Raw genomic sequence first — 22,617 nt, forward strand, 5'->3', positions numbered from 1 at the left:
TCCTTAACAATATTACAGCAGAATGTTTGCTCATTCACAGACTGTTTGAACAGACTGAAGATACAGAAAATTATGCTGTGGTTGGTTTCTTTAATGAGAGAGTTCAGCTTTGAGCCAATGGGAGTCATAGGAGTGATCCAAGCACAGATTGGTGTGAGATAAGGAAGTGGCCATCTGTGATGAAAGAAGGTTTTAACACCCAGCTCCTGGCTGTTGAGAATCAAATCACCGTGCTAGGCATCAGAGCCATTCGAGGTGACAGTAATGACAATAGGCCGATTTTGATCAAACCCTGGTGCATTTCAGGGTATCTACCCACATGTTGCCTGGTTACTGATGATGAGACTGGCTGTAGGATGATTAGAAGAGCCTATCGCTGCAGTAAAGCCTTACGACACTGACCCAACAAGTGAACGGGTTAAGCCTCATCTGATTTAAGACTATACAGATCTAGATTCTATATGCATAGGGATAAACTCTTCAGCTACATGACATTCTATATGTCAGTACACAAACATCGTGCCCTTCAGCAAGATTTTTGTTTTTTAAATGCATCTCTGAGTCACATTTAAGCCATCAACAAAGTATCTTATCTCAATCAGAGAGCTGTTAATCCAGCTATGCCCTTCGTGCTGTTCTCTCTGGCCTGCTTGTCCTTACTCAGGTCAGGTGAGATCGAAGACAGGCGACAAGCTTTGTGTCGTCACAGCTATCTGCTCTTACTTTCATTTGTTGATGACAATTTACTTTGAGAATCTCTGTCTCAGATCTATCCAATTTACTGGCCTTGTATTCTACAAACATCGTCATCATAAACGTCTTAAGTATGATGTAAACATGCTATTTCAAGCTGTTTATAGAGGATGTGTAATGAAAAACAGGATTTTAGAGCATGATGTAATCTAATGTTCACAAAACAACATTATCTTCCCAGTCCACCCAGAAAGCTGCATACAAGTGGGTCACAATCATGAACACATGCACATATGACAAAGGATTATGAGAATGCAATGTACTTGAATTGCATTTCGAGAACACACATGTAATCGAGCATGTTTAGTTTTTTTAGAGCGTTTCAGACCTAAGGGTCACACAGAAGGTAAAAAACAGAAATCAAACAAAGCATTTTTGTGAAACCTTGATGAATATTATAAGTAAAGTTAAGGGAAAGAAATAAAATGCAACAAAATACAGAAAGTTGCTCGTCTTATTTCTATTTTAAGACCACACAAGAAATTCTCCTACTGAAACTTCAAATTCTTTAAAGGAGAATTCTTTTAAAGGAAGGAGTGTGGCAAGGCTTTGAAAAGCAGCTACTGTGATGGTATCAGAAAGGTCCTATTTGGATAAAAGGCAAAATAATCAAGGTTGAATTTCAGTCCTTGCTTGTAAAAAGCAAGAATTTTAAAGCTATAAATGAGACGAAGTCACTGCTGTAATGAGGTGGGTAATGTTCCAGATTTATGTGAAAAATGTAGAAAATTAATAAAGCATACTCTTTTTAAGTAGGTTTAAGGGTGGGTATTTTTATTTAAGTAAATTTGTAAGGGTAAAATTGTACTTATTAGGGCTGTAAATGTAGTGTCATTAATTACAAAAACTTATTAAAAACCTCATGCAATTAATCATGCCCCCTGACCTGTAAGTAAATTCTGTATTAATAGATTCACAGTTAATGGACTCACAAAAGCAAGCAGGTCTTGCCAAACCACACTTACCAAAAGCAGTCAGCATAGAATAATAATGATAAGGAAGCACTCACATACAGAAGGATTCTTTCTTAAAACAAAGATAGGATGCAAGAAAATTTTGTATGACTTGAAGAACACCCATTGCCAGAATTAATTACAAAAAAAGCAAAAATCTGTTTTAATGTTTTAAAATGTTTTTATGTATTATTTAGCAAATATTGATTTACGAGTATTTGTTATTTGACAGATCATACAAAATACTTAATGGGGTTCTTGATTATGACTTTTTAAACTTAGAGCCAGATTAACTAACAGCTTGTTGTTAAATAACGCCTGTCAGGATTTACTAAGGACGCATCATTTATGGAAGAGATTATTTAAATGATTCACGCAATGCGATTAATTAACGTTTGCGCATGTGATATTAGTGATATTTGCGTCATTATTTTACACAGGAAAAAGCATGTCTTAAATAATTTTGCACTTGAAATTAGCTAAAAGAAGAGGCATAACATCACAGAGTGCGTGATACAATGTTTTTTTTAACATGTAACAGTTTATTTGGAATGCCAGGGGAACATATTATTGAAAAACATTGTTTGCCAAGCCATGTTATTTTTTGCTGAAGTAAATAAAAGAAGAATAACTAGGAGAAGTCACACAATACCAACCATCTTTCTGTTTTTCAGTGTACCATGGCTTCGTTAGCTGGGATTTCACACCCCAAAACTTTCCACTGTGATGTCCATGGTGCTGAACTCAGCGCAGATCACCCGCACCTCATATTTGCAACCCTGAACTAGTTTGCGCTGTTCTTAGTAGATTGCATTGTTCATTATAAAAATCAGCTGTTGCGCCTGTGTTATTTATTTTGCGCCTTTTTAGTAAATAACCCTTTAATATTTCCACTCCCATCTGCGCTTTTTTGAAATTGCGCTCTCAGGCTAATTTGCACTGTTTAGTAAATCTGGCCCTAAGTGTTATTGTGCAGTGTTGCTGTTTGATCACAAACAACATCTGGGAAGCTACAACGCTCAAAGTTCTCTGCAATAAGATATTTTCTATTACGGAAATCGCTTTATAAAAACTACAATGAATGGATGGACAACAGCAATGTTATTCCCAGGTTAGTGACCCCAAAATTTACACAAACACTGCACCTGGGAACACGCAACAAACGGGGTGGGGCCGGTTTTTATGTTGTTGCAAGGATCTAAACAAAGAGCAACATTGCTTGGCTCCACTTGCTAGCTATCTAAATGTTAATTCATACTTATCTGACATACGCCTAAAAAACACCTGCAAACTTCTTTTTAATCTCACCAGTAAACTTCAAGTGTGTGCATTTGTGTTTAGTGTAAATTATTCTTTGATTAAGGGCGCGCTTATATTATAAGTAACCCAACCAAACTGTGCCCAAGCGTGATTGCCCCCCCCTTACTACTGTACTCTCCCAGAAACAGGCACTCACACTGTACTTTGACTGATCCGAGACCAAGCACGCCCTCATAATTAGGATGCAAATTTTTGAAGAAAACAGGAAGTAAAGCGCTTTCTTAACACTGGAACACATCGTATTGTTAAGTCTGTGTTTTTTATTCTGAGTCATTTGGTGCACGATGACACACAGCCCTCTCACATGCCTATCATATTGCTTAGATGATCTTTCGCGTGTGCAGCTCAGACATTCAGATAACCCTGCTGCATGCATAAAGGTAGATGAAGGTGAAAAGTCACACAATTGACATCTCTCCTTTTGAACCATTCTCTGGTGCGATTTGCTATCACACTGCGCGTTACCCACCTGAGCCAAGCGAACCAAGTCCGAGCCCACATCTGAAAGCCAGCCAGTGCTTAATTAACCAAACCGCAATCACACTAGTCAAATGAAGCAGGCTTTGGGGGTCAAACCCACTCGGGCGCAGTTTGGTTAATATAATGTGGTTCTAAACACAGTGACCTCATAAACACAACCAAATCTTTAAAATCAGATGGTTTACCAACCCTTAAAATACTTAATGCTCCAACATCCAATGTTCCTTATAATTAAACTAATGTTGAGCAAAAAATGTTAATTTGTTTAAAGATTATTATCCCAATGTTTTCATACTATCACACCTCTGTGACTCAAGATGAGGTCACGACTCTGTTTAACCAGTTCCGTTGACAATGCTATCTAATTTATTTTTAATATCCGTCACCTCACTGTAACAGGTTAACAATGAGTGCAGCCGAAACAAGCGTCTGGTCAGGAGGTGGGGCATACTGAAAATAGTGGGCAATTTAGCAAACAATAAATGCACAATAATATACTGTTTTTCAAAACAAAAAATACAAAACAAAAGAAAAGAACCAGTCTTTCCATTTGTTGTTGACAAGGCTCATTTGTTGGACTTTCCAATGTGTAAGCACACTGTAGCTAGACCAACCAGAAAAGTAAATTTTCTGAGTTTTAAAAGTGAACTTATAATACCTTTGGCTAGTATGGCATAAGAATTTTATCACTTATTAGACATTATTAAAATGAATCTTGAAATTTTTTGTGTCTTTTCAGTGAAGTACACAGAAGCTGTCCGTCTCTGCATATCTACTGCCCACACGTACAAGCACAGTTTACTCTCTCCTGATCAAAAGAATAACTTGGAAAAATACATTTTTGTATTCATGCTTATTTGACAAGGTTGTCACTGTCTGTGATTTGTGTTTCTGACACTGTTATCATGTTGCTAAGAAAAAGGCAACAAGCTGTTGGAAAAACATTTGACCGTTTTGAGTGAGATCTGTTGTTATAAATCACAGGGTCTGGGTAACTGCATGCATCAAAATGTTGTGATGTTAAACTGAGACATCCTTTTTGTTCTCCATGTTAAACCCTTGATTTATATACCTTCTCTCATAGCTTTCTACATTGTGAAACATGTTAACATAGCTTCTATTCAAAATAAAAAAATGTAACACATAACTACATAAATAAACATGCTTAACAACAAAACTTTAGAAGAGTAGAGATTTTTGTATCTTCAATGACCACCAGTCACGGTTCCATTACCCTTCAAACTGCGCAAATTGAAATAGCAAATTGAAAATGCCCCCAATGGAAACACGTCAATTTCTCAAAAAGTTTTAAGCTCGGGTGAGGTGTTTTAGGCAATAAAAAAAGGAATATACTGTAATCACAAAACTGCAATGGAAACAGCTTTTTCACATAAAAATACTTTTTAGTCTCATAACATTGGTCAAAGGAAACGTCATTTCCCATTAGTTTTTTCCTCAATTTTTTTGGGCAAATATTTAATGAAAACTGGACTGACTTACCTGGCACTCGTGTTACGGAGGATGACCAGGGCATCAGGAAAGCCATCTAGGTTGTAGTCTCCCAAGTGTAAGGTGATGGGACTGTACAGTTCTTCCACATTGGGACTGACTGGAGGGGGAACAAAACCCCACATAGATTCCTTCCTCTGGAAGTCCGTCAGCACCAGGAACCACTGAGAAAAAACATAGTTTTAGAAGAGATCTCCGCCAGGGTAAAATATGCATCACTGAGCGAAACAATGAATTGAGTAAGGAATAATTAACGACAAGCCATTGAATTATTCGAAAATAATGCACACCCAAGGTGGTAATGCCGTTTATACCATTCAGCTAATACCATGGTTACCATAGACATTGCTCTAGTGGTTATTTTAAGACATGTGATATCTCAGTTGTGCATTTATAAAAAACAAATGCATACCTGTGAAACATTTCTAAACCAATTAGAATAAAGCATTTAACATCCCTGTCGAATAAAGTAAAATGTTCATAATCACACAATAATTTCAATGACCACTTCACTTTCTAAAATCAATATACACCTACACACTAAGAGAAAAACATTTAATGTAGCTGGAAACTAAAGGCACCCACAAAGCAGCTACTGTATTCATATAACAAAGCATGAAAAACTATTTAGTGTGCAAAACATAGTGAGAGCTCTGTGAAGATTAGCTCAACAAAAAAGTCACAAATTGAAGAAGCACCAGGCAGAAAACAACATTATGTGAAGCATCATCTCGTTTTGGGTTCGGTCATTTGTGTGAAGGCACAAATGCAGATGCCACAGGCTCAACTCATTTATGAATATACAACAGAGAGCCAGGTGCATCTATGCATGTTTGTATCCATGAGGATAGATGCACAGGGGAGTAGATAGATGGAGGGAAGAAGATGGCTAGAGATATCTAGGGAAGTGTGAGAGAATAGTAAAAAGAGAATGCAAGTGAGAGAAAGAAAATTTTACCCAGACTCTAGTAGAGAACCAGATTCAAAAATGCTGAACATGATGAAGAGAAAGGCTGAACTGTGTGTGTATTCTTTGAAATGGTTTAAAACTACAGGTAATACATGATCAGGCAAGATCTAACAACAATTCTGCCGAAATAAAACTCTGCCTCATTATAAGCAAAAGTGCAGTTCACATGCAGTTCAAACTCTTCAAGACAAAATAACAAAACAACAAAAGACATACAACTAACAATATTTAAACAACCAAAGACAACTACTCTTGAATACAGACACAACAATAACATACCTCCAGACAGTCAGCCATAACAATGTTTAGTTTTTATGAGAAAAAACAAGAGGTTTATCCAACCCTAAAGACAAGTTCTGATACGTGTATAATGTGATTCATAGAGTTACAGTCTTGCGAGACAACTCCCACACAGCAATTTATGAATTACACAGTATTACGGATATTATGTTAATGGTAATTTTTATTTGTTTATCTTACATCACTTGCAAGTCCAGCTGAAAAGTATTGAATTCTGCCTGATATTCTAATGGTGACCTACATAGCTCAGTGGTTAAGCATTGCGTTAGCAGTAAAAAAAATAGGTTTGAACCCAGTGAACAAACATACTGATAAAATGTATACCTTGTAATTCACTTTGGATAAAAGCATCTGTCAAATGAAAAAATTTAAATGAATGATAACCAATCTCTAGTTTACTGATTCAGCACTCTCTCTCTCTTTAATAAATATGTACAAGTATTTTAGGTCTCGAGCTCCCACAGTGCTTACTCCCATTGGAGTGCTGAGCCAGACCTCAACCCCTACCGCAGGTCCTAAGTAAGCAGTTTTGACTGATGGGGTGTTTAAAACAGGTTACGAGATGTTATGACAGCTTACGGGCTTTGCAAAACCTTTTAAAAGTGGGACCATTATGACAAAGTAGCTTAGTAGCATTCAAATAAAACAAATGATCCTTATGACAGAGCCTGTGCGTGTGTGAGAGAATATGTTGCCACACTTAATTTATAACATAATAAAATGGACTGTTGTTAGTTCCAGATAAGCATGAATTCTGTGCCGTTCTGAGTAAATCCTTTTCTCCAATTTCTCTATTAAGAACTAAAGCTACACATATAAAAACAAAACCATCACTCAATAATGCACTCACATTGAATGGCCTCAACTTCAAGACTCTTTTCATTTAACACAGTAATGATTATGCAAACAGTCATTGCCTTGTGGGCATCTACAATCAGTTTCCATCACTATAGGTCTGCATGTGTAAATTGATTTGTATCAGTGCTGACTGCCGGTTAATGCTAAGTCTTACTGATTTATTTGGGTGGGTAGATGGAAATCACAAGGCTGTGGGCTGACATTGTGGCAAACACACACACACACACACGCACACACACATTCTGGTTTCCACGTTCTGTGGGGACATTCCATAGACGTAATGCATTTTATACCATACAAACTGTATATTCTATTCCCCTTACCTAACCCATTCCCTAACTCCAACCATCACAGAAAACTCTCTCCTACTTCACATTTTCAAGAAACATCATATTGTTTGATTTATAAGCTTGTTTCCTAATGGGGACATCAAAATGTCCCCACAAGGTCACAAAAATACTGGTATTCCTATCTTTGTGGGGACAATTGGTCCCCGCAACGTGATAATTGCCAGGCACGCACACACACACACACACACACACACACACACACACACACACACACACACACACACACACACACACGTAGTCATACTGATCGCTCATCACCGCTTTAAGGTACATTTACATTATAAGCGACTTTGTTGCTGTGTGTAGCTCGTCTCTTTAAAAAAAGAGCATTTTTATATCTAGTTGTCATAAACAAATGAGTAAAGTCCACTCCAGTAACTGACGAGAGACAGATGACGTGAACTCCCCTGCTTCGTTCTCATTGGTAGTCACTTCCGAATGACGCTCATAATTTGCATAAAGTTAAATTCTCAATTTCTCAACTTTGTCGTGCGATCCAACCGTCAACGGTCACTGTTGCTGGATGCCGCCGAGCGTCTATTGAAAAAAATTTGGTTGCGTCGCTCTGCTACTGCTAGTCGCTTATAATGTGAATGTCCCTTTACATTTTTAAGTTACCGTATGGTTTCTGTTTAAAAATGTAAGTTTAAACACACACGCACACACATATACATTTCAGATTTTTTATTTTATAAATAAATTTTTTAAATGTATATGTATAGGAAGAATACATAAAAATATGAATGAATATACATATACACACACGTAAATGTTTCTTAAAGGTGACATAGAATAATTGAACGGGGTATTTATTCTTGTTCTGTGATGTGACATGTAGACACATTTTTTTTTGTTTGGGTCTGTAATGCCTTAGAAGCTTCCTAAAAACCTCTCTCAGATAGCTCTATTAGGGTGGGGGATTTTAAACAAGTGGTTTTGCACCTATTTGGCTCCCCCTACTGGCTTAACTTGCAATCTCATTACTGATTGGCTGACTTTGCTGCCACTCAAAAAATGTAGCCAATTATTTTAAAGTGGAGGGGCAGTGAGATGCCTGTGATGTCATAAGCATCAGTTTTTCAGATTGGGCCGTTTTCTGGCTGACATTTCAAAAAGAGGAGTTTGAGACTGAGATGTTTAGCACTTTTTGTATGTTTGTGAATTTGGGTAGACTACCATTATTCAACAAAGACAAGGTAAAAATGGTTTTTCATTATCTGTCCCCTTTAAATACATACACTCATACACATACATATTTTGTATGCGATTAATCAGGATTATTTTTGACCACCACTAGTTGATTTTTATAAATGATTTTTCTGTTTAAGTTTTTATTTTTTTATTCACATGCCCTCATAATCTTTAATCAAAAATATTAACCTGCTCCCCTTCTCAAAACGACGTCTCTTCACTTCCTGTCAGGGCAGGGCTATCGGAGACTTGCTCTGCATCCCAATTCACATGACAAATATCAGTCAAAATTAGATTTAGTATGTCTAATCTCCTTCAATGCATGTCAATACTTTTCCATAACAAAAACACATAGTACATACTTTTAGGGCATAGTATTGTACAAGTAGGCGAATTGGGATGCAGGCTTGTTTCTGTAATCCTCCATGACTGACTGCAAACTGGCATTCAGATCGGTCTCCATTTTGTTAGCAAAATCCTAAGCAACTTTCAGCGATCTAATCAGTTCTCGATAGATGAATCGAAGTCCCATGCCATTTTTTCTCATTTCAGAAGCTGCTTCACTCGGATATGCGTCACAATATTACAAAATTAAAAACGCTTTTTCCGTTTCATGTCGACTTACATACAAATTCATCCTGCTAGACTATTATGCCAAAAAGAGTTGAGGCAAACATAAAGGAAGAGAAAGTATATAAAAAAACATGGAAGACAAAAGCAAGATGAAGGCAGAGAATTGTTGATGAGAATTATGGTAAGAAATGCCCTAATTTCCGATGAAAGACAGTGCCAAACTTGGCTTGTAGACAGTAAGCCTGAATATGAGTGGGCTTGATCTAAATTGAAAACATGCTTTCAAGGTTTAAAAATAACCTGAACCAGCTGCTGTGGAGAATAGGTGTTGGCTGCATTAGCTGATGGCCAATGAAGACTATTGGCTGCAGACCAGCCTGGCAGGGTCGCCCTGCACAATTTCATAAAGAGCCTAATACACATCATTACGCTACATGTGTCAGCCCCTACCAGGCAACAGATTCCCTTGATTCCTGATTTTAATGGTGATGGAAGAATGAAGGATGCAGGTAGGGCCACGGAGAGAGCGGGTGACGCAACACAGAATGCAGAGTGATGGTAAGACAGAATAAGTAGATGTCACACAGGAATAAGCCAAATAAACAACTGTAGGAGGCCGGCAAATAAACAATTCATCAGAAACAAAAATTCAAGTACAGACGATTGATTCTACTTTACAGCGTTAGTTAACTTAAAAATGAAAAGTCTTCCTTTACTTGCCTTATTAAAGCCATATGACTTTTAGTTTTACAGAGTCACACAAAAGGAAACCTTTTAAAGTTGACGCAGCCTTTTATTCTTACAATAAAAGTGAATAGGGACTCAGGAGGTCAGCCCCTAAGGTTCTGCCTAACATCTTTTGTGTTTTATTCAGGAAAAGGGTACTTGATAGAATGGCTTTGACGAAGTGACGAAGTGTGAATTAATGATGATAGAATTTACATTTTCAGTAAAGTATTCCTTTCAGCCACCATATATCTGATATTCACTTGCACATTTGCTTTACTGGACTCTCTGATACCACTTGTCGACCGGAGCTACCATGGTAAAAAAATGTTCAAACAGTGGAAAAGGTACATGACAGATCAGGGATTGCTTGGCCTTTTCACTTGATTCATTAAACTTTGAACGGGTTTTGATAAATGAGATGGCTGAAAACAATCGTAATTTGAATATTACGCCCATATTAATGAAGCCTCGCCCCTAGAGTTCATCACATACTATCTATAGTAACATTTTTAGATAATAGTGTTTTTAGACTACTGTATATATTTGAGCTGTGTAAGGTAATTTTTATGATTAAATATTCAAAAAATATAAATAAATATAATTTTATATTTGTGAATTTTGTTGCAGGTTTGCACGTAGATAGAATTAGTAAATAATGACAATTCATAAAAATAGTATGTTTATTTTTCTTTTCAGATGGACTGTTAAACTCTCTTTCTCTCTTTCTCTCTCTCTCTCTCTCTCTCTCTCTCTCTCCACACACACACGCACGCACACACATATTTGAACGTAGCTACCACTCACATCTATATTGATGTCCAGTTTTATGTCATATGCTCGCTTGATAAATAAGGGCCAGTGGCCACTGAAACTGATTCAAAATGTTGTAGTTTACATGCCAGACCAGTATGTGGTGCTGTAATTCTGCCACAGAGATACACTAAAAACATGGAAGACTTGGAACATGTGCATAAACCTTGTTGTTGTACATAAAAATGTGTTGCTGATTTTGATTTAGTAACGCTAATAGGCTCACTACCTTCTGTGGCATGAACACAGGCATGTAGTCCACCATTGCTAGGGTTGTTGCTGTAGCGGTGCCTGAGGCACTGTCCCAAATAGCGCACTTCATGTGGATTTAAATTGTGCGTGCTCACTTAGTCTACGAGTCTGTATGGTGTCCTATCTGTCATTTTTATGCTCCAAAGTGTGCTCATCAGCGCCACCTTTGCATCCCTGATGCGGCCTTTGGCGAAGCCCACACTACTGCAGGCTCAATGCACTTTACTAACCCAGAAGTCCTTCCGAAAGAGCAATCAGATGATGGATAGGAGGAGTTCAAACTGATGGGCAACTTCTCTTGCTATTTCCGGCATGACGCTTGAGGAACTCCAGTGCACCCCCATGGACTCGCATCAAGTGTCCGTAAAGTCTGCACTGCATGGTGTAATTAAAGTGTGGACTCTGAGGAAGTCCACAAGTCTGGATTGTGCCATTTTGGACAGGGCCTGACTAGGGTTGGGACGTGGGGTTGATGACATCTTCGTAACGCAAAATATTCAGATTGGCTGTAGACATGAAACCGTAAGGATGTCGTGTTCTGATGTATCCACTCTGGGACCCGGTTTAATCTTGGAGAACCCACAGAGTCAAATTTGGCAGCTGTTAATTGCTGAAGAAGAAAAGGGAAAAGGGTTCTTGGGTTCTTCAAGGTTAAAATAAATAGAGGTATCGGGCTCCCAAAACGGTGGATCCGTCTGGAGGAAACGCCGATACGGTACAAAATTTTTATGTATACAGCTAAACGCATCTTAGTGTGGATGGGCTCTTAGTCGGCCCTTTTGGTCCCTCTCAGTCGAGCCTCCACACATTTATCATCCTGCTCACAGGGAAGTCTACCTGACAGTTCATCGAGGCAGACCAGGTGAACATGCGGTATGACTCATACAAAATACTTCTAAGACAAAACTGCTGCCAGCAGCGTGTGCATGTGTGTGTGATGAGTGACTGATGAGAGAAAAGATGAGGAAGATTGGAGATGAGAGGAAAGAGGGGAATGGGTAATTTGTGGTTTAGGTGCAGGGGGTGGGGCTTATTGCTGAGAGGAGAGAGAGAGAGAACAACTCTCAGCTAGAATTAGCCTCCCATCCAGCTATCCACTGCTTTACTGATTAACCCAATCAACCTGAACTGGAATGCATACACGCAGACACGCATAAAAACAGACAAACAGAAACACACACAGACACACACCTAAGTCCAATCAAACAGAAAAGAGATGGAAGCTAATCAGTGTCATCCTGCATAATGAGATACTCTGTAATTAACCAACTACCATAGCAAACTCACTAATTTCTCATTTGGCTTCTTGCTTTAGGATGTTTATTAGCAAAAAGTGTACTGAATACGGCAGTGGGAGACCTTGATAAATGCTTGCAGAACACCGTGATTGTCTTGACGCTAAGGATGATGGGATATCTCAGCAGCAGCCATTACTTTGGCAATAAAAGTTTTTTTTCTGATTGTTCATGATACACATGACAGTCTGTCATGTTATGAACCTGTTACAGCATTTGAAGTGTCTCATTTGTGTACAATACAATGCAAGCCCAGGCAAACACCAGGTCTCTTGCATTAAACCAAACAGCTGAAATGTCAGGGAGTCGCTATCGCTGTTGCCAAAGTGACAGAGAGAGAGAGAGAGAGGGAGAGAATGATCTCTTTAATGGAGAAAGCCATGATGGCCTTTCCTTAGCAAAAGTAATGGGACATCTTAGATAGAGGAGATGCTGTGCACAGAATACAAATGGCCCATTTTCTTCCCTTCCTCATATCAGTCGGGGAGACATCATCACGTTCGCATTGCCAAGATTCTGTCCCTGTGGCTTTGTTTACTAAAGCGCATAAAGTCCTTGTGTTAGCCGAGTTTCGCTCTCCTCCACTCCCACAGCCCAGATGCGATGCTTCATTAGGCCAAGAAATTAAAATCGTAGCTCGCCGGCGGGAAGACACCAGACGAGATGCCATTACATCAATAGTCCCACTGATAGATGATACGAAAGTGCGATGTCTAATGAACTACCAGCTTTATGATGTGCCGGAAAAATAGAAAAAATCGATATTGCTCATCGCATTATAGGGAACACATGCCATTCCACTGCACATGAGCAGTAGAATCTAATAACAGACGGCCTCTTCATTAGCCTTCCTAAAGGAGTGTCGCACAATTGGTAATAAAACGTCGTAGCGGGAACAGGAGACGGGCTGAACAGAGGCGTTGGTGGTGTGAAGGTTACATATTATTACAAGCTGTGTTTACATAAAAAATTAAAAAGTCTTGAGAATAGAACAAAGCAGATTAGGTGTGTAGTGTGAAGTACAGGGTTCCCACACCTTAGTTAACTTCAAATTCAAGGACCTTTCAATGACCTTCCAGGTCCAATACCCTTAAATTCAAGTACTAAATGTGGGGGGACACATTTCGAGTGAGAGTAAGGTTACATTGTTACCTTTTAAGATACATTGTTACAGTTACCTTTCGAAAGAACTTGCGCTGCATCACTGCGGTGACACTTTGGGGGCAGCTCTAGGGGTAAGGGTGTCTGAATGTGTATATCAAATTCAACCAATGGTGCGGCTTAACGCCACAGACGGGGTGATGCAGGAGCCAGGGAAGTATATCGCTATCTGAAATATTGCCAAAGACGGTGTTACAGGGACATAGGAAGTATGGAAAGGTAGATACAGCGTCTCGTTCCCTTCTCAGGTAACAACAGTTACATACGTAACTCTAGACATTTTCATGTGTCAAACACAACTATGCAAAAAAGCATTTTGGTATGAATCAACATTCGCATACAGAAGATAAAAGCATTTAAAGCGAACAGTTAAGCATGTGTGCTTAAAAAGTCTAGAATTTTTATGATATTATCCCACACAACACAGGAAATAATATGGATTTTTTTCCAGAAAATTTCTTGCATAAAATAGATTCAAGCACTTTCGATGACCTGTATCTATGTATGTATATTTTCAAAAACCTCCCAGGGCCTTGAACTTTTTCTCCCAGATTCACAAACTTTCAAAGATTTCAAGGACCCGTGGGAACCCTGTAAGTAAGAAGCACTTATTTTGTTAGAAATGTCACTTAATATACTGTAATGGTCTGACTTACATCTTAATAGCAGTGGCTTTCAAAATGGGGAGTGCAAGATGGTGCCAAGGGGCCCCCAGTTTTATGAAATGTTATAATTTGCATTTATTTTTCATAAATTCTCTGTAATTAAACCTAAAAAAGGCTACTAACCAACATCACTACATTGTGTCATTTAATGTTTTTTTTTATTCAAAGTCTAAGTTTGAAATTGTTTTATATCAAGTTTTCTTTGGAGGGGGGGTCATGAAGGGATGCTCCATACACAGGGGTGGGGTGTGCGGGGTTTGGGGGTGTATAGGCTCACGCCGAAACGTTTGAGCAAAACTGCCTTTTGCAAAACTGCCTGTTGCAAAATTTGTTGTACATAACTTAAATTTGCTTTACATAAACAATTTGATATGTGTACGTTCTTTGTAGCACTATGTAAAACAATGTCCCAAAAATTGTCCAACAGACAATTATGTTTACAACAACTATTACTTATATACACCTAATAAAAACTTGATATGCGTATTTGCTTATAGCACTACAAAAGAACACTCCCGTTTACAATCTTACATATCTTTTTTTACAGTACTGCTAATAAATGCAGTACATCTTATGAAAAAAGTTGATATGTACAGAGTTTGTTTAATAGCTAGTCTGATTACTGATACTACTAATGTACTTTTATTACAACATATTACCTATTTCATATACCTTCTTTTTCATTTGTCTGTAATCACTTTGCTGCTTTGATATGATGCAAAAAACTGAAGAGCGCTATAGAGACATGATTGAAGTGAACTAAATATTTTTCAACGTGTCTGTGTTTCTGTGTTCCAAGATTGCTCTAATACTACTTTTATAACAAGTTAACAACAGTCCATAATGCAACTGCATGCCACCATGTGATAAACAGTGTTGACAGACTGTCAAAAATAAAAAGATTTGACGAATATATTGAAAAACAACAATTAAAAATTCAAGTTTAGTGAAAAATAATGAAAAATGTAGGTTATCAATGGACAAGTGTTCCAATGACCAAAAATCTAAGCAATCAGGTCAACACAGTAATGTAACATTGGCACAACTTTACAGAAAATTCACATAATACATCATTAAAAAACATTATAATGGAATGGTAGAAGGGATTACAGAGAATGAGGAGAGGACATTACTGCTGCTTAACTTCAGTCTGCTCACATACTCTGGGACACAGCGTCTGTAAGCATGTCCAGAAGTGAAGGTGACCTGCAGGCAGTAATTAATTTGTATGAGGTCCCAGAACAAGGACTGGTGACGGACCCAGCAGGAACATTAATGAGTAAGAGTGTTTTTATCACCCAATTGACAACAAACCCGTGATCCTGTGCGAATTTAATATATGTATATATATATATGTATATGTATACATACAGTATATGGGCCATTCTACCGAATTGGTGCAAATTGACACTTCAAAACTTCTTGAAAAAAGTGTGTTTTTTCCTGCAAGCTTTGTAGTCATACACATAGTAGAACATCTAAGGAACAGTAATCTACTGATTGGACACTTTAGTTTCTTAGCATGTTTTTATACAGTTTCGAAATGTTTTCTCTTTCCCAAAATGTGTCACTACCGAAACACAACAACATTTGATATAAAAACTAGTTTTTTAATAGCCTATTCTGATTTTCTGTACATTAACCTTCTAAATATATTTTTTATTTTTTTTTAAAGACAGTTTCATGGTTATATTGATTGGAAATATAATTTTAACAAAACCATAAGAGTGGTTTATCAAATGAAATGCATTTTGAAAGCAATATTTCTCTGTAATTGCCATACATGCACTGATACAGATTTGAAATTCAAGGATTCATTAGTTTAAATTTTTATCTAACTAAATAAAATTATGTAATCTTTTCTGATAACAAAACTTATTTTATTTTTCTAGAACATTATTTGTTTCGGTCGTGACAGTAATGTTTCGGTAGTGACATCCATATTGGATTGTCCATATTTTGTGTAAAAAAAAGTAATTAGTTAGTCAAAAATTATTGGCATTATGAAGTCAAAACATACAGCACAAAAAATATCTAAAGCAACACCATATAAAAGCACTTTGCACGGACATAACGCTGAAGAGATGGCGGATAGTTCAGACCTTAAAGGGATGCAAGATAGCCGATTTTTGCGAGTTTTATGTGTATCGTGTATATTTTATGTGTTTATGTGTATATTGGCCAATATGTGGCTGCTGTGTTCACCGACATTAATGCTGGCATTATTTACAGACAGAGTGCTGGAAGCCACAAGCGATTGCAGGTCATGTGACTAAAAACAAACAACCTTTCCGTGACAACATTGAAAGCTCGGCCTAACAGCTGATCATAACTGGACAAAGCGGGTTTTTATTTCTATATACTTTTTTATTTATATATATTTGTAGTAGTAAAGTGCTAGAAATCAATATCCTTTGCTGATAGTTCCTCATCATTGTGGAGAGTGCAGTTCATGGTTCCATAGAACCATCACCTTTTTTTTAGTATTTGTTAAATATAGTTTTTTTTTAAGTTCAATAAATGTTACTTTTTTAAATTGAGACATTTATAAAGTAAACTGAGTGAGCAAAAGCAGTATCGGCTCCAAATATTGGCTCAAGAAAATTGGCAGCCTGTATCGGTCATCGGCTAAGGCTAATGAAACAAAAATCGAAAAAAATGGCACAAAAACAATCCATATGGGTCGATCTCTAAAAAGAACTACAGTATACACACAGAACTGTCTTTTAATCATCTTCCTGTGTTTGTCCTGTCTTTTCCTCCATTCTTTTCTGACATTTCTTTGCTCCCTGTCAGATAATTCTTTGATACTTTTCAGCATCCCTTCTTCCCTGCGTTTCTGATTTCGTTCTCATTCCTTTTTTAAGTATTCTTAGTACCTTTCTGGGTCCTCCCTCTATCTTTGTCTGTATTTTCTCAGTCTGTCCGCTCTACTTTCATCTTTCCGTCTATGCATATTGGCAATTCCTCTCTCTCTGTAGCTATCTCTACAAATTAACCAAAGATATTTACATTTACATTATTAGTGTGAGCCTGCCCTGTCTACACTTAACAATGACATGTCAATTTACTATGATACTATGTGCTATCTGTTATATCAATTATATAAAGCAATCAGTCAAAGTCCCGCTAAATTAGCGCAGAAAGTGTTCCATGAGACCAGAGGTAGAATCATATAGCCTTCATTTATCTCAATAAAGAGTCAAGCTACTATGAATTAATTAAATTAATCTGGCCTAGTTCATTTTATCTTAGTTTGTAGTCCTAGTCAAATCACATACAACATTACAGAAATATGACTGACAAATTATTTGTACTGAAAAAGAATATATGTGCACTTGAAAGTTTCTATTTATTTATTAAAATAAAGAAACAAGTGTCATTTTGTCACTACCGAAACAATCACGTCACAACCGAAAAGTCAAAAAATGTTTCGGTTGTGACTGTTTCGGTAGTGACAATTTAAGCTAACTTTGATCCTACTGCTAAGATGCTAATTAGTACGTAGTTAGCTAGCACAGTTCTCGACATTGAAACATGAGTAAAACCTAAATGACCAGTAAAAAAAATTAAAAAAAAATAATTAATCATTAAAAATGTGTGATCGGTAGGGACATTGATAAATGTCACACACTGATTTCCAAACTTTTGATCACATTTACTTCAAAACCATGGGACTGATCTAATCACCATGCCACCACGAGGGAGTGAGGCACAGACAAAGTTTCTGGTTCAAAATTGAGGGGAGTGGCTTAAAGCAGTATTATATTATTGACCAAACAATGCAATGTTTCGGTAGTGACGTGAAAATGCGGGACAGTGTTTTTTTACATGATTATTCATGATTTTTACTGAAAATATCCAATAAAAATATTTTTGGTTTTAATTAACAAAAGTATTCAAAATGATACTTCTTTAAAAAATTATAAAAAATTATTAAAAAATTATTTCATATTTATTTTTCTATGGTGAAATTCAGACCTTGGGGTTTGGGACAACCACCTCTCAATTGAGACCACCATATAAATGATGATATTTTATATATAAAGCCTGCAGCTACCTCAAATATTACTTTGGGTTTTGATTGCTATTTGCTTATATTTTTTTATTATCAAAAATTTTCCTACGTTAATGCTTTTTAAATTAGTTTTTTTGTTTCGGGACAGCAATTTGCACGAATTCGGTAGAATGGCCCATATATGTTCTTGAATAATGAATAAGTAGAATAGTAACAATGCTGGCACTTGCAAAATCTGCATAAAAAGAAACAAATAAAATGAACAAAAATAAAATAAAAAGCAATAGCTTTTTAATACTGTAGTATGTCTACAAGTTATTCAATTAACACTAAAATGCCCGAATCATAAAACACATCACCACTAAAGTTATACTGTTAGGCAATAGCCTCTTTCACACAGTAATTCTAGTAAATTACCATGAATTTACCAGAATGAATTTACCAGTAAATACAAAAATGTGCTGTTCACACATGCAGTGACATTCCGTCTTTTTACCAGTAAGATATCATTCACACATTAGTATCAAAATACCGGTAAACTCGGAGAGAAAGCGGAAGTTACATGTGGCGCGCGGCCGCGAGCTCCGTGTCGTATTTATATAGGGTGACCATACGTGCCATTCTTCCCGGACGCATCCCGTCCAGGATTTCGGTGCGTCTTCCGGAAGTCGTATTTGTTGACCGCATACGCCATTCAGTTAAAAACATAAGATATACAATCGTAGTTTCATTCTTACCTTAAAATGTAATGGTTGCTTTTCTTTAATAATAATAATACTCTATGATGTATGCGGTCGACAAATACCACTTCCAGAAGACGATCACAAAATCCTGGACGGGATGCGTCCCGGAAGAATGGCACGTATGGTCACCCTAATTTATACACAATGGCGGGTTATGACTTAATATCGTCGGTCCGTATTTTGTTGTTTTCACATCTGTGGCAAACGGTCGCGAAGTTGCTCGTGACCAAACAACATTGCGTTAGGCGGCGTCAAACGGAACCTGTGTTTGCACATTAGGCTTCAGCGAGGGTGTGCTAAGGACTTCGGCAATTTGGCAAATATATGGTAAGCTGTTTTAAACAACTTTGAAGAAATGTGGATGTTAACTTCAGTTGTGCTCGACTTTTAAGCAGCAGGGGTGTGGAAACATACGTAAACAGTGCGGTGGTTAACGTGTCATCTGTTTTAAAACGTTCTGATTTGCCCGATCTGTCAGCGCGGTCTGACGTCGTCCGTTCTAAATGCCGGTAATCCTATATTTTTCGTTCACACATAGCGCTTACCGGTAAATTACTGTTAATCTTACAACCTGTCTCACTGGTAAATTGGGAGCACTGATTTACCGTAAAGGTTCTGTTCACACATGACATGTTAACTGCAATTTACCAGTAAATTACCAGTAAAGACTGTATGTGTGAAAGGGACTAATAACACCTAAAATAAAGAATCTGTAATTCGGCGAACCCATTGTATTTTATAGGGTGACCATACGTGCCATTCTTCAAGAAAGCGCCTTGGCCAGGATTTCGGGTGTGTCTTCCGGAAGTTGTATTTGTCGACCGCATACGTCATAGAGAATTATTATTATTATTACAGAAAAACAACCGTTACATTTGAATGAAACTATGATTGTATGTGTTATGTTTTAACTGAATGGCGTATGCGGTCAACAAATACGACTTCCGGAAGACGCACCGAAATCCTGGCCAGGACGCGTCCGGTTATCCAGTACGGTAATCCATTGAATCTGATTAGACCATTAGCATCACGCTAAAAAATAACCAAAGAGTTTTAGATATTTTTCCTATTTAAAACTTGACTCTTCTGTAGTTACAGCGTGTACCAAGACCAACGGAAAATTAAATGCTGCGATTTTCAATAAGCAGGGGACTATTTTCAGGCAGTGCGTAACATCACTACGCCTGCTGCAGCCATGTTACATCAGCAAACTCTATGATTATTACGCCAGTTTGAGAGTATAGTTCCTAGCCATATCTGTCTAGAAAATCGCAACTTTTAATTTTCTGTGTGTCTCAGTATACGATGTAACTACAGAAGAGTCAAGTTTTAAATTGGAAAAATATCGAAACTCTCTGGTTATTTTTTAGCGTGAAGCTAATGGTCTAATCAGATTCAATGGATTGTGCTAAGCTATGCTAAAAGTGCTAGCGCCAGACCCAGAGATCAGCTGAATAGATTCCAAAATGGTAAGAATCAAATGTTTAACTCTAGTGGAGATGGAAAATGAGCATATTTCCAAAAAAAGTGGAATGTCCCTTTAATATATTCATGCTTTCAGATATCAATATAAGCATTGTCCTCTCTTAACAGTTTACCTTATCCAAAGTTTAATTTATCCAAATATGCAGACACCCCCCCTCAATCTTTTCAAAAATGTGAAAAATGTATTCAGGTTCAGTGTGGGTCTACTAATGACACGGAGTGGCGGCGCACATACACTAAAAAATGCTGGGTTATTTATTTTTAACCAAGCTTTGAAGCAAAAAGGGGAAAAACTCAGCCATTGGGTTAAATTAATCCAAGGGTTAAATATAAAATGTATATTTGACCCAACAAGTGGTTTAATCAACCCAATGTTTGGGTTGAAACAACCCAGTATAGGTTAAATTACAACCCAGGGGCCAGGTTCGTCTCTTTTTGACCCAATGCTGAGTTGAAAATAACCTGCATTTTTTTAGCATGCTGAACAGGTGGTGTTTTGACACAAGGGAAGAAGGATGACATAAGAACAGCCTGATGGAGAAAAGCTGAAGGCATTGTTTCCTGGCACCTGCTTCTATCGTGCCGTTAATACTGTTAAGCGCCCCGTATGGAGCAAGTAGGTAATGGCCTGATTTTAACCTATTCAGAGTCCAGTGACAGCTCAGCACAAGAGACAGGTTCACATTCAGGAAAAAGTTCCATTAAGGAGCGCTGGCCTGCATTTTAATTAGAGATTCCAGTATTGACAAAAACAGACAGATGGATTTACAAAGAGCAATTTTTTACCTTCAGCTGAAGTTACATATGCACTTTCACTGATCACTGTTTAACAAACTGCTTTAAAGCCAATGCTGTGGTTCATTTCAGACTTTATGCACATGCACACACACACACACACACACAGAGCTGACAAAACTGGGAGACTGGCAGAATCCTTAAAAAGGGTCGCACACCGGGCGGGAACCACTGTATCTAAAAATCAAACACATTTTCTATGAATGCACACACACCACTGGCATCTGACAGGGGCTGTCCGCTGCTCTAATCCCTGCTGTGCCAAAGAGCACCACTCACATAGTTTAACATTAAACATCATCATATTTGTCTTAAACCGTTAACAATAAACTTAGGATGTTAATGCATATTTTGCATCTGGAAGTAGACTCTGTCTGACTAAGCTCCGCTATTGAATGTGCACGTCCGATGTGCTATACGTTCGAGTTGTACTAGATGTGACACAACGACGTGCTTCTCGCCTATATGCAAACTAACTAAATAAATGGCATGACAGAGTCAGCTGATGCTGGAAAACATTGGAACAAAGTTGCTATTACAAAGTACACAAAAATGAAATATGATGTCTCTGTCTAACTGAGATTACAAGAGGGAAAGCTGCTCAACCTACGACGAACAAAATCACTCCACACAACTCTGTTAAAATTCAAAACACATGTACACTGACACTCACTTCCACCACCTCAGACAATCAATTGCCTATCTCTCTATCATTTCCTCCCCATCTCTCTTTCTCTCTCTCTGCGTTTTATGGATGGTCCTCTTTGCTGCATTGCAGTTTAAGGGATAGTTTAATTCCATAGCGATTTCAAAGTCTTTACTCTCTCATTCTTTCTGAACCCTGTAACAATGTTTACAACCAGGCACCAATGTAAATCTTAGAAGTTACACTCACTAAACTTGATGTACTGTTGAAGCACACCTCTCGTTACAACATACAGTAATACAAAAACCATTGCAAAATGTTTGACTGCCACATTATTTCACAGAAACCAATAGTTGTCAGGGATAAAATTGCTGAAGAATGTAGACGCTGTAAAACATCCTTATGGGACGTTCTCAAAAGGGAAAAGGAAAAATACAGTTTAGCTCTACAAGTGCAAAGAGTTTGGACTATGGGTTATTGTTGGGCTTGCCAAGTATAATTGAATTTGATCAAATGAACTTAATGAATAAGTCAACATCCTAAGATGTTTAGGAACATTCATTACCCTAAAAAGAGTAACTGTGCTTGCACTCTTTAGTGAAGGGAACCGGAATATGGCTTAGGCCAGACTCGTGACAGCTTTTCTTCTCTCAAATATTAAACATGCTCACACCGAAGGTTGCAAAGGGGCATACATTTAAACTTTCCATGGGAACTTATTCTTGGAAATTTATGGAAATTTACAGGATGAGAATTTATGG

General features: G+C 37.6%; 1 protein-coding gene across 1 annotated transcript in view; it reads right to left on the bottom strand.

Annotated features, from left to right (window-relative positions):
* itfg1 (integrin alpha FG-GAP repeat containing 1) overlaps positions 1-22,617 on the bottom strand; it is a 194,730-nt gene that overhangs the window by 116,693 nt on the left and 55,420 nt on the right. The window contains exon 10 of the mRNA XM_065289315.2: positions 5,007-5,179. Within this exon, the coding sequence (XP_065145387.1) occupies positions 5,007-5,179 (173 nt within the window). The remainder of the gene's footprint in view (positions 1-5,006; positions 5,180-22,617) is intronic.

This window comes from Paramisgurnus dabryanus, chromosome 2, assembly GCF_030506205.2.
Source record: "Paramisgurnus dabryanus chromosome 2, PD_genome_1.1, whole genome shotgun sequence".
NCBI lineage: Eukaryota > Metazoa > Chordata > Actinopteri > Cypriniformes > Cobitidae > Paramisgurnus > Paramisgurnus dabryanus.